The sequence below is a fragment of the Chinchilla lanigera genome, unplaced genomic scaffold (genome assembly GCF_000276665.1).
Source record: "Chinchilla lanigera isolate Chin_1 unplaced genomic scaffold, ChiLan1.0 scaffold00038, whole genome shotgun sequence".
Taxonomy (NCBI): domain Eukaryota; kingdom Metazoa; phylum Chordata; class Mammalia; order Rodentia; family Chinchillidae; genus Chinchilla; species Chinchilla lanigera.
Genome location: NW_004955439.1, coordinates 10,127,639 through 10,146,634, shown reverse-complemented (window position 1 = coordinate 10,146,634; position 18,996 = coordinate 10,127,639). Strand labels below are relative to the sequence as shown.

Below are 18,996 nucleotides of genomic sequence, written 5' to 3'. Positions count from 1 at the left end.
ACTGAGTATGTAAGCAGAAACAGAATTAGCATTTTTTTTTTTTTTTTTCTGGTACCAGGAATTGAACTCATGACCTCACACTTGCCAGGCAGGCACTGTGCTGCTGAGCTAAATTCCCAGCCCTGGCTCAGGTGTCTAAGGAGCATCCCTTTAGGCTAATTTAAAGGGATGTGAGTCCTTTGGGGACAGGGTGGTGCATCCTTTGGTGACAGAACCACACATTACTCATCCTCTGGCCCTGAGCAATGTCTGGCATGTGGGGAATTCGGGAAATGGTTGAGCTGAACTGAGGCAAGTTATGCAGCCGGCACTGACTCAGCCTTTATATAGGCACTTGCTGCTTTAAAGAAACAAGGTTGCTGACACCCATACCGAAATCTTTGGTGATGGAACTTTCCGCCTACCAGCTGAAGTTGAAGACTTCTGGGTGGAGACTCGGTGGAGGGAGAGGTCCCTCTTCAGAAAATTAGCCCTGCTGGGACTCAGGCTCAGCTCCTAAACCTTTGTATTTTTTACGGCCTCTTATTTCGGAATCTGCAGAATTGCTAATGCTTCAGTGTGTAGTTAACAGCGGCAAAATAGATTCTAATTTGGAAAAAAATAGGGGGATGGTGGAGCACTTGCCTAGCATGCGCAGGGCTTGGGTTCGATCCCCAATCCCACACGCAAACACACACACACACACACACACACACTGTGGAGATACCTGCATTGAGAGCATTGTAGGTTTCAAAGTAGAAAATAACTTCCCTTAATATCAGCATGGTAATAATGATTGTATAAAAAATATTTACTTGATAGTTTCCTATATTTTGTTCTAAGTCTGTCATATGTTAAACCTTCCTTTTTTTTTTTTAATGAGGCAAAAGTCTTTCTGGTATAAAACTAAAGGTACTGTACCCTTTCCTTTTTTAAAATGAATTTTATTGGAACATTTTATAAATACATAATAACTTTAATCATGTGGTATTAGGTATGTACGTATTATTTTCACTTTATTCTGTTTTTTCTTTTTTCTTTTCTTGAGACAGGGTCCCAGCTCTGGGGTGCTGGGATTATAGGTGTGTGCCACCACATCGCTCACTTTATTCTGATCACATGACAGTTTGTTCCTTCTCCACTTAGCCTGTTACATGAGATAGCACTTCAGTGGCTTGTTTGTCTGGGGATCTCTAAAACCCTTGAACTTATAGAGAATAAGGAATACGGTAGAAAAGACCCTCAGAGCTGCCTGGAGAAACCTCAGGAGGCCACAGTTCTTTTTCAAGTAGTACTACTGGTGAGAGAAGAGTAGTATGGAAGATGTGGGAACCCTGGCAATGGTTCTTTTCCCTTTGTGGTAGTGGGCAGCCTGCTTGAAGATGCAGAAAGGCCAGAACTTTGACAAAAAAGGCCGTGTAGATAAGGCATGTTCATGTTAATACGAGCTCTGTGTATTGTGAGAATTCTAAAATGAGAATTCTATTAAGAATTCTAAAATGTCTACAAGTTTATAAAAGACGAACTATAATTTTGAAGTACAGTATATTTCTTACCTTGAATTTAAGCCCACAGAACTGTTACTATAGAGGAATTAAACACACACACACAATTTTTTTGTTATTATTTTTACAGGAAGGTGTGGAAGCTGAAAAGAAAGCCATCTCTCTTCTTTCTAAATTACGGAATGAATTGCAGACCGATAAGCCCATTGTGCCCCTGGTTGAGGACTGTGCTGATACTGACCTTTGGAATCGGCATCTTGAGTATCAGCGCAGTCTGTTAAGTGAAAGCGATGGACAGCCAAGTTGGTTCCGCTCGCCGTGGTTGTTCGCGGAATGCTACATGTATCGTAGGCTTCATGAAGCAATTATCCAGAGGTAAGTGTTTCAGCGTCAAATAGCAGTGTTGAGATAGTTGATGTTTTTTTGAAATTGTTCACTGATAACTTTGAAAATAAACACACGGAAGCATGAATTCAGCAGCATTCAGCAAATATTAATGACGCTGTTGGATGTTTCCATGAATGATGTCAATTTAATAGCTTCTTGGCAGTTGTAAACCTCGGGCCTACAATAGACATACGGTTGAGTATCTGATAGGAGCTTATTAAAGATCTTATGAAGACTTCTAAAATAAAACAGGTTATACTTACTGAGCAGATGCTAATTTGAAATATATATATATTTAATGTATATATGTAAAATAAAAATGGTACAAAAGAAGCACTTGCTCTGTTTAGAAATAGTATATCAGAATTTATCTGTTTTAAGGGACCATTAGAACAGTGAATTCTGTTGTCTCCCACACTGGCTTCTTGTTTCATTTTGTTTTTAATGGCTAAATTAGAAAAAAGGCTAAAAATTACACATGTATTCCAATCAGTTTTTATAGCTTGTTTATACTAATCTTTCCTAGGAAAATTCTAATATAGAACTGATTTATAATGCAAAAGAAAAGGTAATACAGATTATCTTTTTAGCTTACAGTTTCTAGCAGTATAGGTTTGCTGTGTATCCTTTGAGATGGAATCCTTTTGTATCCATTCCTAAACGTAGCATAGGATCATTTAATTGATTGAAGCATTCATTGTAAAATAAAATCCTTTTGTAAATATATTGGTTTCTTCTGTCTTAATCTTTATGAATTATTTTTAATCACAATTGGTGGGTTTTGCCAAGTAGGAGTGTTTGAGAACTGTTCTAAAGGCAAAACACAGTCTTACAAATCTGATACACAGCAGACCCTCAACAGAAGCTGGGAGTTGCTGTCATTCGTTTAAAACTAGCTTTGTGCCAGTTATTGCACTTAGCCCATTGCAGTGTATATTGGAGGAGCTTCCAGATTGGGGCTGTTAGGAAGACGGTTGCTATAATCATTTAAACACGTTGTTAGTGGACATGTGTGTGTCTTTCTGCTGGGAATAAACCCAGGTATGAATACCTGACTCCTAGGAAATGCACATATACAGCCAGGGTGGATTCTCAAGGAGCAAACACTTTAAGGATGAGAAATTTTATGTATGTATATTTCAAACATAAATACTATATCTATACATTGTGTGTATTTATGTGAGGTTTACTCTTTCAAATACAGTTAAGACTCATTCATAACATGAGGTGTGACTCTAAATTAATGATTGACCTGTTAATAAAACATAAGAATGTGTTATCGAACGTTGTAAACAGGGCCAGATAATAAATATTTTAGAGTTGATGGGCCGTATGGTCTCAGCCGCACAGCTTTGCTGTTGTGGTGTGAAGATACTATAGACATGATGTAAACAAACGACCGTGGCTGCGTTCCAGTAACACTTCACTCACAGGCAGTAAATGTGAATTGCGTGTTTCACAAAATGCTGCTTTTCTTCTGCTTTGTTTTTCACCTCTCAGGCTTATAAAAACCATTCTTAGTTTGTGGGTCCTTAAAAGGGATGTTTGACCTGCTTGGATCTGCGGGCTGCCATTTGCTGACCCTGAATTCGAACCCATGCATCCAAATGGCTTTCGTCCTTTTAAATCACCTTGAGAGAGGGACTGGTTTCAGCAACGCTGTCATTGCTAAAACATACCTTTGAATTCTTTGGCATTTCCTTCAGAGCCTGTTTATAAGCTATGCAAATTGAGTTTCATTATTTTTCAGTCACTCCTCCTTTTTAGCCGAACATGTTTTTATTCCGTTTGATTCCATACTTTATTCAATTGACATTGCTTTGAGGGACTTTTGGCTGTCTCCAAAAGTAAACCATGAAGACAGGTGGCCACTGACACAATGTTCAATAATGTACCACAGGTTCTGTGGAAAATTCCGAAAGAGGATTCCAAAAGTGCCTTAAGTAATGGCAGCATCCTAGGAATAAAGGTGTAGCTTCCCATGGGACTGACTGACCAGGAGGCAGCAGCCGTCATTTGGATGTGTAAAGGCTGGTATGTTTTTAAAAAGAAGCAATTCCGTTACATCAGTCTTACATTGCTTTTCCTGTGGGGGAAAGTAGCTGAGTGAAAACATCACATAATCGGAATTACCTACCCACTATAAAGGCTATTGTATTAGTTAGTATGTACATCTTTTTTGTCACATTCTTCACAGGACATCATGAAGGTGTAGCCATGGCACAAACCCTCACCTTTGGCAAAAATAAATACGAGAGTAAAATTCAACCAAAAATATGATCAGAGTTTGTCATCATAATAACACTTATGAGTATTAAGACGGGTTTATCTCAAGTGCTCATTGTAGTCCCACAGTACTCTGGCTTTGACCTTTGGTGATTAGTACATTGTAGTCTGATGTTCTGTTTACATCCATAGATTTGGTGCTAGGAACTGTGCCACATTGATACTCAAAAAATGTCAAGCTAAAGCAATTATTTTAAAATTTTGTTACTCTTTCTCCTTTTGCCTTGGAATCTCTTCTGAGTCAATAATTATGGACATAAGCAGTAGAATTACTTACTACTTCTAGTAAAATACTTGATTTGGGAAACTTTGACAGTTAATTAAGACGAGCTGGGGATTTGTTTTTGTATAACTTGGTTTTCTGTGCTATGTCTGCTATTTGTTACCACTAATTATTGTGACTCCTGGTGCTGTTTTCTCCTATTAAACTGCAGTTACTCACATATCTATATGTATATAATATAAACATTTTTAAAAAGATACTGACATATAAGTATTTCACTTGTTTTTCTCTTATTTTAGTCCACCAATCAATGACTTTGATGTATTTAAAGAATCCAAAGACCAAAATTTCTTTGAGTCACAGGAATCTGTCATTGCTTTATGCACTCACTTGCAAGAGTTAATAAGAACTATTGAAGACCTAGATGAAAATCAGCTGAAAAATGAGTTTTTTAAACTTCTGCAGGTAAAGATCAGATCACCTGGATGTCTTTTATATTGTTTTGTGAATACTGGTAAATTAGTTATATTTTCTAATTAATAACGTACTGTATTAGTTGTTTGAACTAGGGTTTTTTTTTTGTTGTTTCTTTGTTGTTACCCCCTCTGAACTGCATTTTATGCCTAATTCAAAATACAAAAGAAAGAAAAGCAGCATACCAGCCTATGGCTCCTAGCTAGCCCATTCTTTCAAGAAACAGTCATCTTTGAATATGTTCTTTGTCCCCTGAGTGTATTACATTTTCTGTCACCTAATTTGGTCAGCTACCCCCCACTGTCATTCTGCTGCTGAGTAAAGGAGGCCAAAGTGACTTTCTCTTATTGCCCACGATGAGCAAAAGGCTAAGGTCTTAGGAAAAACCTGAAGGTATTTCAATTTGTGGAGAATGTTGGTCTGTTTTCGAAAGTCATAGCGCTCCATTTCTGTTGACACAAATACTTTGGATCTGTTTGTGTCCAGCAATTTTCTAGATGCTGTGCACGTGGTGATGGGAGAAACAGGCTGATCCTTGCTGTCATAGAACTTGTAATCTTGAAAGAATATAGAAAATCAAACAATTGCACAAGTAACAGTATAACTAAAAACTTAGAGACGATATCAGGAAACGTGCAGGAGGCCAACAGATAACCTGGTCTCGGGGGCTGGGGATTTAGCTCAGCGGCAAAGCGCCTGCCTGGCAAGCGAAACGTCGTGAGTTTGGTTCCGGTACCGGAGAAAAACCAAAAAAAAAAAAAAAAAAAAAAAAAAAGAGAGAACCTGGTCTCAGTTGCTGAATGCCATCATGTCTGCTGTTGTGAGTCTCCAAAAAACTTTGGAAACGTATAGCCGTGGACCCTTTAGGGGTTGCGTAAGCCTTACATTAAAAAAAAAAATCTGTTAATTTATCTTTTAAAAGCATTATTCTTGGTTAGAACATACATTTTCCTCATCTTATGTTTAAATGTAATTTGTTACTTTTTTTTTTTTTTTTGAGACTGGGTCTCTCTGTGTTCCACAGGCTGACCTTGACCTTTGGGCCCCTGCAGTCTTGCCTGAACCTCCCCAGTAGCTGAGACTGCAGGCACCAGGCCTGGCTATTTTCCTTATTTTAAATCATGAATGAAAGTAGAGTCTCTTTTGACTAATATTACTGAATACTTATATAGGCCAAATATTTAATACATTATTTATATGCATTATGTCAGTTCTTATAGTAACTCTGGATAAAATATTAGTATCTTAGTTTTTATTTACGGAACCTGAGCCTTAGTGAACTTAAGTAACTGTCCATTGATCATTCGTTGAAGATACTGGGATTTGAACCCAGGTCTTGATTCTAAAGTTTGTACTCCTAAACATGTAATTTTATTGTTGTTTTGATTTTTGTTTTGTGAGACAGGGTCTCACTGTGTAGTTCAGGTTGGCCTTGAGCTCCCGGAGATCCTCCTGCCTCAGTTCCCAAGTGCTGGGATTACAGGTGTGTGCCATCACACACCAGTAAAATTATAAAATTATAAAATTACCAGCTGTAATTTTATAATTAAAAAAATAGGTCTGATAGTCCTTTTTAAAAACAAAATAACAGTATTATTTCAGCTTAAAGCCAACTAATAATTGATTGCACTGGGTTTATAATTGACATCACCTTGTGTGGAGATATCACTGTGTCTAGCTTCTTTAGTTTACAATCTCAGACAGGTTACCGTGTCTTGAAAGTTTTACAATTAGTGAAAGAAACTGGGCAGTTTGGGGAGGAGGGCGGGAAAGAAAACAGGAAGTGTTTTAGTTCTTGCTTGATTCCTGAGTCAATCTGAGCCTCTCTTCACAGCATCTGATGATGTTTTAATGTCTGTATGATGCAAAGACTTCCCTTCTGAGTCGACAGTATGGGGCTAAAAGCCATCCAATCATTTTTTAAAACATCCATTACATATCGATTAAAACTGTCTCATTTTACCTAATAGTAGAGCATCATGTGAATATATTACATTATTAGAGAAAGTAGACTTGGTGGACACCTTACTTTAATAATGTAACCAGTATTTTAAGCAACCCCTCCCTTCAGTTCCTCCTCCATAGGGGTTTTGTTGGTTATTCAAAAGGATGACTATTTTGTTCTTTTCCTTTTCAGATTTCACTTTGGGGAAATAAATGTGATCTGTCTTTATCAGGTGGAGAAAGTAGTTCTCAGAAGACCGATATAGTGAATTCTGTGGACGACCTAAAACGTTTCATTTTAGTGAATGACATGGAACATCTTTGGTCATTGCTTAGTAAACGCAAGAAAACTAGGAAAGAAGTGTCTAGAGTGTATATTATTCTGGATAATTCTGGGTTTGAACTTGTTACAGATTTAGTATTGGCGGACTTCTTGTTGTCCTCAAAATTGGCTACTGAGATTCATTTTCATGGGAAAACCATCCCATGGTTTGTTTCGGATACCACTGTCCGTGACTTTAACTGGGTAATTACTCAGATGAAGCACTGTAATCATAAGTGGGTGTCCCGGTGTGGGGTCGGCTGGGAGAACTACGTCAGAGTGGGTAGGTGGGTTTACCACGATCATATATTTTGGACTCTGCCTCATGAATACAGCGCAATGCTCCAGGTTGCTCCTGATTTATATGCTGAGCTACAAAAGGCATGTTTAATTTTATTCAAGGGTGACTTGAATTACAGGAAGTTGACAGGGGACAGAAAATGGGACTTTACCGTTCCCTTCCATCAGGCTCTGCGCGGCTTCCATCCCGCCCCCCTGTGCAGCATACGAACATTAAAAGCTGAGATTCAGGTGGGTCTGCAGCCAGGGCAAGGGGAGCAGCTCACAGCCTCGGAGCCTAACTGGCTGACCACTGGGAAGTACGGCATATTTCAGTTTGATGGCCCGCTCCGGTGTGACTTCGGAAACCCCGCTGGCGAGAAGGATCTGGGAAGCACCTTTTTCTCCCCGGAAGAGCAGTGTGTGGATTGAGTCTCTGGACTGCATTGCGTTGGGTCCGGAAAGCTTAGCTTCTCCATGCTCACCTGCATATGCTCTGGGTGGCTTTTCCTCAGAACTGTCTGCCCCACTGCAGTGTTTTGGATATAGACATTGTTTTAGGTTAGTTACAGATGTTTATGCTTATGTTAGAATTTTAGTATCTGTTCCATGTTAAATGCATAATTTCAAGAGGTTTTAACGAACTTTTAATTGGCAAGAAAGCAAAATAGAAGTGAATTTTGCTTTCTAAGTTAGTTGACCCTGTTTTATCTTAAATAGTGCGCTGCATGGTATTTAAATGCTAGGAAGCATGGAGTTTTATTTAACTTGATTTTAGGCTCTTGAAATAATGGCTCAGTGACAAATACGCATTTTAACGCATCTCAAAGACGTGCACTCTTTTTTTGGTGCTGGGAATTGAACTCAGGATCTTGTGCTTATCAGGCGAGCGCTGTGCTACTGAGCTGTATCCCCAGCCCAAGAGCTGCATTCTTAGAAATGTGATGCTTGAACACATAAAAGGAAGACTTACCTCATAAGTTAATTACAACTCTTGTTCTCTATGATTTTATTACAGTGGACTGTTAACTTGCATGTATTTGCATTTTGGTTGGCAGGTAAAAATGTATATTGAGAAACAGAAAATTGAACAGGGTAAAACAAACAGTATTTGAAAAAATTGGCATCTTTTACAGTCTATTATGATATCAGTCAACTGACATTATAATTTTACTACATATGTGTTTTAAATGAACAGATTTTTAGTTTGCAGTTTTAGGAACTGCAAACTAAAAGCAAACGCTTCATATAAGAAAGACTCTTCTGTGTTGGATTTGGATACCACCGTTCTGCTTTTATATCACACGCTGTCCTGGCCATCATCGCAGATACTAGGTACTGGTTTGTTTTGAAACGAAAATTGGAAATCAACCTGGAAATGTTTTCTTGCACTGGAATAATAAAATGTGCTGAAAAGTCTTCATGGCTTTATTTGCTATTGGGGAAAAATTAAGAGGGGAAGATTCAAGATGAGATGTGTATAATGGAAACCTCCTGGTGTGTGTTACAAATATGGCCCAAAGTAGCTATGAAACGATGTGAGTCATAAATGGAGTTACAATCCATGCTTCTACTAAGTGCTTAAATTTTTTTTTGTAGAGTACATAAAGTTGTGCATTTTGAGTTTATTCTTACATATATGTATGTGTGTGTGTGTTTTAAACATTAAGTTTCTAAAATGCTTAGCATTTTAGAACTATTTGTGGACACTTGACATAACTCAGAACAGTTTTATATTTGGATTGATGTAATAGCCACAGTGTGAGCCGTTCTGTATCACATTTTCTAAAGCACTGATGGTTTTTCCTGTGCTTACTGTATAGTTTATTAAATCAGGACATGACATATGGGGAAGTAGTTTACTGTCCAGCCACCCACAAGAAAGAGACCAAAGAAGCAAAGTAGCACAAGAGAGAAAAGTGGCATCTGGAAGAAGTCAGGTGAATGGGACTTTCGTAAACACTTAGCAGAGGGATGGCCCTTATTTTCACCAGTGGAAGGAGCAGGCTTACTGAAGTATAATTCACCCACAGTTCATCCAGGTAGGGTACAGTATTTCAGTATGTTTACAGGGTGTGCACCATTACCACAACCTAATTTCAGAACATTTTGGTCATCCCTAAAAAGAAACTGTACCCATTAGCAGTTGTCTCTCATTTCTCTCTTCTTAACACTTGGAGACTACTAATCCTTTTGTTTCTATGGATTTTCCTGTTCTGTACATTTAATAGAGACAAAATCATAAAATACGTGGCCTTCTGGGGCAGGTATCTTTTGAAGGCTCATCAGATGTAGCATGTTATAATTCCGTCCTTTTTATGGCCAAATAATACTCCATTGTATGGATCTACCACATTTTATTCCTTAATCAGACATTGGTTTCTACTTTTTTGAATAAGGGTGCTGTGAACATTCACAGACAAGTACTGGTGTTTATCGATATACTGTTTCAGTTCTTTCTGGTATATACCTAGGCTTCAAGTTACATCATCTGCTGTTTTGAGCAGCTTGTTTCCCAGAGTGTTTCCACGGCTTTGTATTTCTGCAGCAGTGCAGAAGGGCTCCAGTTTCCCCACATCCTTTTCAGCACTTGTTGATGTTTTTGATTATAGCTCTGCTGTTGTGTGTGAAATGGTATCTCATTATATTGACTTGTATTTCTCTAATGAATAACGACATTGAACATGTTTTAATGAGTGTATTGTCCATTTGTATATCTTTGGAGAGATGTCTTCCATCCCTTTGTCCCCTTAAAAATTATCTTTTTACCATTTAAGATTTAAAAAATACATTCTGAACATTGTCTCTTATCAGATAACATGATTTGTAAATATTCTCCCGTATTCTGTGAGCTGTCTTTACTCTTTACTAAATTGGGGATGGTGAAGACTTCGCAAACCACCATGCGTGTCATTACCGAGAGCAGGTACGGCTGCAGTGTCTGACGTTAGTGTAAGCGGTAAGTGACATCTTGGAATTGCACAAAATGAAAATACCGAAACCAGAGAAAAAGACTAGGAAAACAATAAGAACCTAATAGTGCTACACTCCTATATTGATGTTTTTACTTTTCTAAGTTAGACTGTTATGTACAGACAATTTTTACATTTCTAAGACAAAAAAGCAGATTCGTACCATGTAAGCTTTTTTGATACGTAAGTATTTTTTTCATGCCCTGACATTTTTTGGGGGCGCGGTTTGGTCTTGTCGTCTTGCTTTTGTAGCTTTTTTCTACTTCACTAACAGGTGAGATTTTCTTTTTTCTTGAATAGCGGTACTTCTAAATAGTGGATTTGTAATCACCAGTTGTGTTGGTGTGTGCTTCTAGAGCAAAACGTCTGAGACTGGGTAGTTTAAAAACAAAAATTTGTTTCTTACAGTTTTGGAGGCCGAGTGTCCAAGATTAAGGCTACAATTTATTCAGCATGTGGATGCACCCGAATGACTTTCACTTTATAGGTTGTTTAAAGTTTTTGCTATTATAAAAAAATTGAAATTAACACTTCCAGACAAAATTCACCGATCTCAATATTTGGAACCACCCAATTTTAGACCTTCTAGAATAGTATTTGTGTTTCATTAGCTCCAAATTCTCAGTATTGAGTAGTTGCTTATCATGGGAAGAGTCCCTGGGGGTCTCTCTCTTTTCTCCCTCCCTTGGTCCCTTCTTCCGCCCCCTCCCCCCCCACTGACTTCTAATCCTACTGGAGTTCAATACAAAGTTTAGGCACAAGGGGGAGATCCATTAGCATGGAGTGCTGAGATTTTTCTTGTGTATTATTCTGCACAGAGATTTCAGCAAGAAAAACTGCCGAAGTATAATTTTCAGTGTCAATTACATACATTTTTGTGGTTTCAACTTTAAAACAATTACACTGGAGCTAGACATTTGCGATGGTAAAACATAGTCAGGTCCATGCCAGTAAGATTGTCCACACTGATTTGTTGGCTTAATTGCTATGCATAAGTTTTTTTTTTTTGGTCTTTTTGAGACAGGGTTTCAGTATGCAGTTCAGGCTGGCCTCAAACTCACACAGTGACCCTCCTGCCTCAGCTTCCTGAGTGCTGGGATGACAGGTATGTGCCACCATGTCCAGCTACATGTAATTCTTGAAACAAAATATAGTGATTTGTCATGAAAGTATGTCAGGAATTTGAAAATAAAATTAAATTCAGGAAAAGTAAAGAACAATTTTGTGAACATCACAGAAAATTCACACTGGAAAAAAAACTTTATAAGAAAAATAATTGTTTTCCATTCACTTGATCTTTGTTTGAATATTGCACACAAGAAACCAAGAAGTTCTATAGTTTTCTTCTAAATTTATTAATATAATACAACAAATTAATTTCTGTCACAACTAGGAAGATTTAAACTGAGCATGGTGGTGCTCGCCTGTAATCCCAGCACTCTGGAGACTGAGGCAGAAGGATTGCTACAAAGTTCAAGGCCAGCCTGGACTACAAAGCGAGACCCTATCTCAAAACAACAACAAAAACAAAACAGAAATAAAAAAAGGTTTAAAGGGAACCAATATTCCAATTCAGTCTTATATTTAAGAAGATAAAAGTTGGACGTGGTATGTCTCCCATGCAGGCATTCTGAAACCAGGTTCAGAAGACAGAATTTAGGTAGGATGGTCAGCAAACTTCGGTGGGAACTATTTCATCTTTATTATTGTTATTACCCGCTAATTAAAGTTTAGCACTTCCTTCAATTTTATTAATATTATTTGTTTGCAGTACACAGTGATGACATTCACTCAGGGGACTTGGTGCGTGTGCACAACACATCTTAGTTCTTTTTTTTTTTTTTTTTTTTTTTGCTACCGGGAATCTAAACTCAGGACCTTGCGCTTGCCAGGCAGGCACTTGTGCCACTGAGCTATATCCCCAGCCCCTTAGTTCTCTTTTTGAAAATCCCCTTTCCCCCTCTTCCTTTTCTTCCCCGCTCCCTCCGTCTCTAGGTTACTTCAGTTTTGAGTATGGACCCCAAACTGCAGCAGTGTCACCTAGCGATCACAGATCTTTCCGCATTAAATCACAGTTGCGTTTGCTGTCTTGCAGCACTGTTTCATGGCCGCTCACAGTCGGAATGGTTACACCATTGTTACATTTTCGTGTCTATGACATTTAAATATTTTATTTGGAGGAGTCTGTGACACAAAAACACTTAGTCTTTTTTCTTTTCACCTGTAACTCAATTTTTCTTCTTTCCTTTCACAAAGTTGGTGAAAACTATGACTGGTTTATTTATTTTTTTTTTCTTTTTCAGTCCTGGGGTTTGAACCCAGAGCCTCACACATGCTAAACACCCGCTGAACTAAGGTACACCCCTGCTCCTTCGTTTTGTGTACAGTGTATTTTGTCTTCTTCAAATTGGACTTAATTCTAATGCTGCTTTGTCCAGTTTGGTGCCCTCAAAAGATCCTTAAATAAAAGTTTTCATGCGTGCAGATGGATTGAGTCACCCTTCACTTCCCATCAGGAGTTATTTTTAAATTGAAAAAGATGAAAAAAATTCAGAAAGATTTTCCTATTTAGAAATTATCTTAAAATAGTTTAAAGATTCTAAAATGAGAGCTCTGAAGGAGCTTTTAAAAATATAAGGGAAGGAAAAAAATTTCACAAAATTTCTTTCATGAGTTCGCATGTTTTATGAGAGTTTTTGGCCATCAGTGAATATCACACATGTACATAATCCTTGTAATCAGCACAGGGACATTATGGAGTGCTATGTCCAAAGCATGTGGTAAGTATTTTATTTATAATGTGGCATGATATATTAATGAACCCTAGAGGCAAAGATTTTATCCCATTATGCATATAGGGACACCAAGTGTTGGATTTTAAGTAACTGGCAAAAGTCACTAAGTCAGTTGACAGAGCCAGAAATTAAACTCCAATCTGCTGGAATCAGAACTGCAAAATTATGGCCTTGTAAATTATCATACTTTTAGCATAATTTATAGCCATGAAGTTACTTTTTTAAAGAAATAGGGTCAATAAACTATTGAGGGAAACTTGAGCCCTGATTATTAGATGATAAACCATGAGTCAGTAATATATCAAAGCCTCATTCACATATTTTACAATAAAGATCTAGAAAAGGGAGGTGAGGGTTGTTCTTTACCATTTTTAGCATCCAGATTTTTAGTTCACAGATTTTTATAGCAGCTTGAGCAGCACACTGAGAAGGAAAGTCATGTCTAAGAACTTCAGTGGGGAAGGCTGGACATCAGCAAATCCCCAAAGGTTTGGGATTCCGGGCAGCTGGGAGCCAGTGGGTAATTATTTTGAATGGAAATTATTTTTGGGAACAGATGGAAGGGATTTGATAAAGATGAACTGGCTCACTCTTACAAGCCAAAGGACGATAATAAAAATTGTGTTTTGCTCCCTCAGTGAAATCCAAACTTCTGTTCATAAAAATTATTCCGATTCTGGCTTGTTCTTTGATAACATTACTGGTAAACTGTTTAAAATTAAATGAGGCATAATCTTCCATTATTTATAAAAGTATGCTTTAATTCTGTATTTTTATTCCCTTTTCTCCAGTTCTCTAGTGGAATGTGATTGAAACATTAATAATTGTGATCTAGGGAGATGGAGTCTGAGTTAGGGTTGATAACTTGGGTGAAGATCCCAGGTGCAGCTCTGCCACTACTTATGTCATTTTGTGCTAGTTCCACAATTACGAGGTGCGCAGTCACTTGGCCACTGGGTTTCCTTATATGTAAACGGTGTGGATGATTAACCACCAGCTCTATAATTTTAGGGTATTCATGCCTTCTGCCATGCACCAAAGCAAGGCAATCTTTTTTACTTTTCTTGAATAAAATTTGGCACTTTATCTTTGTGAATAATTCTACTTCCTTCGTCCTACTTTGCTTGTATCATTTTTTTCTCCTTGGAAAACTCTACTTCTATGAAATCATGACTCCTGTTGGGCAGGTCAGAGGTACCTGTTATGTACAACAAAGTATTCTTGGAATCTATTTTGGAAGTTTTAAATGGTTTCTACAAGGACAAATCACAAGGATATAGTTAAATATGTTGGTAGGGGAGAATCAAAGGGTAGAACTTACTTTTGGATAAGAGAATCCATTGAGAATATTCCACGTTGTGGACCGCTGCTGCCATGTTTAGAAACTTCACGGAATGCAGGAAGATTTTATTACATTGACGGGCCTGGCCTAGCAACAAGACTCCTGGAGTAGAGCTTGAACCTCACATTGTTGAGTCACTATACAAAAAGTCATTTTCCCTCCTTTCTGTCTAGAGCAGCTGCCATCTTGTTGGACGTGCGTCCTCCTGTTGGTGTCAGGCCCTTGCCCATGACTGCCAAAGGGCGGGGTGCAGCCGTAGCCAAGGTAAGGCAAGCTTGCTGGATGGCCATGAAAAAGACTTCCTTGCTCTTAAAGATTATGGAAAGAGAGAGCCTGCTTTTTCCTTCTGGAGGTCTTGTGTCCAGTTATGATGCTGTATTCACTCCGTTTTACATGTGAGACACAAACTTGCCAATGACAGCAACTGGCAGTATCTATATCTGAACAAGATCACAGGCCCTCAGCCTATAGTTTATGCCACCAGTTACGTCGACTCCCCAAATCAGAGTCCAATAATAGTACTCCACTGTGCATCTTCATTGGTGTGTACAAGTGTTACAGAATAGTAAGATTTGTTTTGATATATTGGTACATGCATATATTTTGATTTTTCTAGTTGTTGTTTTTTGAAACAGGGTCTCACCATGTAGTCCAGGCTGGCCTCCAACTCACGGCAATCCTCCTGCCTCAGTCTCCCCAGTGCTGGGATCACAGGCGTGTGCCGCCATGCCCGACTATATTTTATTTTATTTTTTCATTTATTGTACCTGCTCTTTCTTTCCTCTTTCATGCCCAGATCCACTTTCACATTTCCAAATTCTACTTTGTAGTTTTCTGTCATTTATTTAAAATTTACTTTTAGATTGCTTACATAAGAAAATATGAATATTGAACTTTGTGAGACTAGCTTATTTCATTTAATGTGTTAGGCTCTACTTCTGTCCATTTGCTTGGAAATGACATTTCATTCTTTTTTGTCTTTTTGAGACAGGGTCTCACTATGCAGTTCAGGCTGGCCTTGAGCTCACTTTGTAGCCCAGGCTGGTCTCGAACTTGCAACAATCCTCCTGCCTCAGGCTCCAGAGTGCTGGGATTACAGGCATGCTCCACCACACCCGGCATGACATTTCATTCTTTATGGCTGAATAATACTCTTGTGGAAACATACCAGATTTTAAAAATTACTCATCTGCTGATGGGCATTTAGGTCCTCTCTACAGCTTAGCTACTGTGAACTGCACTGCTGTAAACATGAATATATCTGTGGCATATAATGTGCTGTCTTCAGTTCTTTCAGGAATAGACCCAAGAGTGGTGCAGCTGGATCTGATCTATTTTTGGTTTTGTGAAGAATCACTGTACCGATTTTGTAGTGGTTGCCCTGGTTTACATTCTCACCAGCAGCGTAGAAGTGTTCCGTTTTCCTGGCATACTTGCCTGCGTTCATTATTTTTGTTCTTGTGTTTTTCCCCCTAAATTGGAATTTATTTTTTAAAATTACTTTTATTGGAGTATTTTCAATATACATAATGATAACGTTCATCACAGGGAATGTGTATGCTTACGTGATATGCCTTGGTGCTTTCCTCCCATTCTCCTCCCTCCCTCGCCTCCTCTGCTCCCATTTACAAAAGCTTTGTTTCCATTCTTTCCTTCTTTCTTTTTCTTGTCCCTTCCTTCCTTCCTCCCTCCCCCTCCTAGTTCCCATTCCATCTGAACATTTTCTTCCTATTTCACAATATCTATTACACATTTACGTCCTTATTTACCCTTTCAGTTTCTCACACTAGAGGAACTGTATGATATTTAAACACGTGTCTGATGTATTTCACTTAGGAGTCTGGTCTCAGGGCACATCTGTTTACCTAGAAATGTCTCATGTTTATCTTTCTTTATGACAGAGTAGTACTCCATTGAATAAAAAACCCCACATCTTCTTTATCCATTCATTGGTTGATGGACATTTGGGCTGTTTGCAAGATTTAGCTATTACAAGCTGTGCTGCTATAAACGTGTGTGCATATATTGCTGTGAATATGGTGCTTTTAATTCTTTTGGGAAGATACCAAGGAGGGAAATAGCTGGGTCAAATGGAACCTCTAGTTGTCATTTTTTGAGGAATCTCCACACTGATTTCCACAGTGGTTGCAAAATACACTCCCACCCACAGTGGAAAAGGTTCCACCCAAAGTGCAGAAAAGGTTCCTTTTTCTGCACAGCTCCTCCAGCATTTGTTACTGATTGATTTCTTAATAGTAGCCATTCCTTCTAGAGTGAGATGGAATCTCAGTGTTGCTTTAATTTGCATCTCTCAAATGACCGGTAATGCTGAGCACTTATGTATTTTTTTGCTGTTTCAACTTCTTTATCTGAGAAGTGTCTATTCATTTCAGACCCATTTTTAGATTGGGTCTTTAAATTTAGAGGGTCTAATTTTTTTGAGTTCTTTATGTATTCTAGATAGTCCTTACTCTGAGAAACAGCTGGAAAACTTTTTCCCACTCTGTAGGTTGTCTTTTTTGTTGTTGTTGTTACTGGGAATCGAACTTGTAGGTTGTCTTTTCGCTCTGTTAGTAGTTTCTTTTGCTGCATAAAAGCTTTTTAATAAGATGAGATTCCATTTGTTGATTCTTTGTGATACGGTTTTCTTTTTTTTGTATTTTTGATGACAAGTATTCTGACTGGGATAAGATAGAATTTAAATGTAGTTTTGATTCATTTTACTAATGTATAAGTATGTTGACTTTTTTCATATACTTCTTAGCCATTCATTTTTATTTTGCGAATTCTGTTCCATTCATTTACTCATTCATTGCTTGGGCTGTTTGTTTCTTTTTGGTGTTGTGTTTTGAGTTATTTATATGTTCTGAGTATTAATTTTCTATCAGAGGGATACCTAGTAAAAATTTTCACTCATTCTTTCAGTTGTCTCTTCACTCTGTTGATTAATTCCTTTGATGTGTGGGAGATTTTTAATTTTTAATTTGATGGAATATTATTTGTTGATTCTAGTTATTATTTCTGGTGCTATTGGGGTCATTTTCAGGAAGTCTTTTCCAAGTTTCCAGCCTTAAGTCTTGGTCTTTGATCCATTTTGATTTGATTTCAGTACAGGGAGAGAGATAAGGATCTAGTTCCAGTCTTCTGTATGTGCATTTCCACTTTTCTCAGTAACATTTGTTAAAGAGGTTGCCTTTTTTCCATCATGTGATTTTGGCCCCTTTGTGTCAAAAACCAGGTGACTATAAGTATATAGTCTACATGTGTGTTTTTGTGCCAGAGCCATATCTTTTTATTAATATGTCTTTGTAGAATAATTTGAAATCAGATATTATGATGTCTCTAGTATTTCTTTTCTTCTTCTCTTCCTCTTCCTCCTCTTCTTCCTCCTCCTCCTCCTTCTCCTTCTCTCAGGATTGCTTTGGCTATTCTGAGTCTTTTATGATTCCATATGAATTTTGGGACTTTTTTCTAGTTGTGTAAAGAATGTTCTAATATTTTAATCAGGAACACATTGAATCTGTAGATTGCTCTTAATAATGTAATCATTTTAATAATATTAGCTTGGCTAATCCATTAAAAAGAGAGGTCTTTCCATTTTCTAATACCTTCTTCAGTTTCTTTCTTCAGTGTTCTATAATTTCATTGTAGTGGTCTTTCACTTTTTTTGGTAGGTTGATTCCTAGGCTTTTTTTTTTTTTTAACTCTAGTGCCTAGGATCCTGAGTTCTTTCTTGGTGGGTTCATTATTGGTGTATAGGAAGGTTATTGATTTTTGTGTTTTGATTCTGTATCTTGTCTATTGATATTTTGCAAAGTGCTTTATAATTTATAAAAGAATCTGAGTACTATGCAATGTCATCATGAGAATACTGAGTACAGTCTTACTACACTAACGATTTCTGGGCAGCAGAAATTCTCTGAAGTCTACACAGCTTGTACGTGGCTTGACTGAGGCTTGCAGTAGTGACTTCCTAGTCCTCTGCCCTTTTTATGATCCTATATTCTTAAGAACAAATAGTAAGATTTCCCAGAGATCAGAAATATAACTAAGAATGCTTAGACTTTGTCCTCTTGGCCACTGGTTTTCTAGTTTTGTCTCTGCATGCTTGGGGTTCCAGAGGTACTTCAGGGACTTGGGGTGTGATGTATAGTGGGGGTTGCAGAGAGATATTTTGGTGGGACTCTTAGCACCCCACCACTTGGGAACTACCCCAAACAAGATAATCTCTAAGTTGATCTGCATATTGAGCTTCTGAAAAAGACTTTAATCAAATAGGAACCTTGGCATGAGGAAGGTTAAAAAGTGATGCTATGGGTTATAGGGAACCACTGAAAGTTTCTCAGGAGCGAATCAGTAAGTCACGTTTTAGAAAGATCTGTCTGGTTGGAATTTTGAGACCTTCAGAGTGGGAAGTCTGACAGACAGGACAGGCCCAGGCCCAGAGAACCGCCATGGTTGCTGTGTTCAAGGCACCTTGGAGGCTGT

At 38.0% G+C, this 18,996-nt stretch overlaps 1 protein-coding gene across 1 annotated transcript in view; it reads left to right on the top strand.

Moving 5' to 3' along the window:
* The window catches only part of Armt1 (acidic residue methyltransferase 1), a 14,786-nt gene extending 4,544 nt beyond the window's left edge, over window positions 1-10,242 (top strand). Inside the window, exons 3-5 of the mRNA XM_005390582.2 lie at window positions 1,615-1,859; window positions 4,680-4,845; window positions 6,992-10,242. Coding sequence (XP_005390639.1) covers window positions 1,615-1,859; window positions 4,680-4,845; window positions 6,992-7,831 — 1,251 coding nt within the window. The 3' untranslated portion in view covers window positions 7,832-10,242. The remainder of the gene's footprint in view (window positions 1-1,614; window positions 1,860-4,679; window positions 4,846-6,991) is intronic.
* The last annotated feature ends 8,754 nt before the right edge of the window (window positions 10,243-18,996 follow it).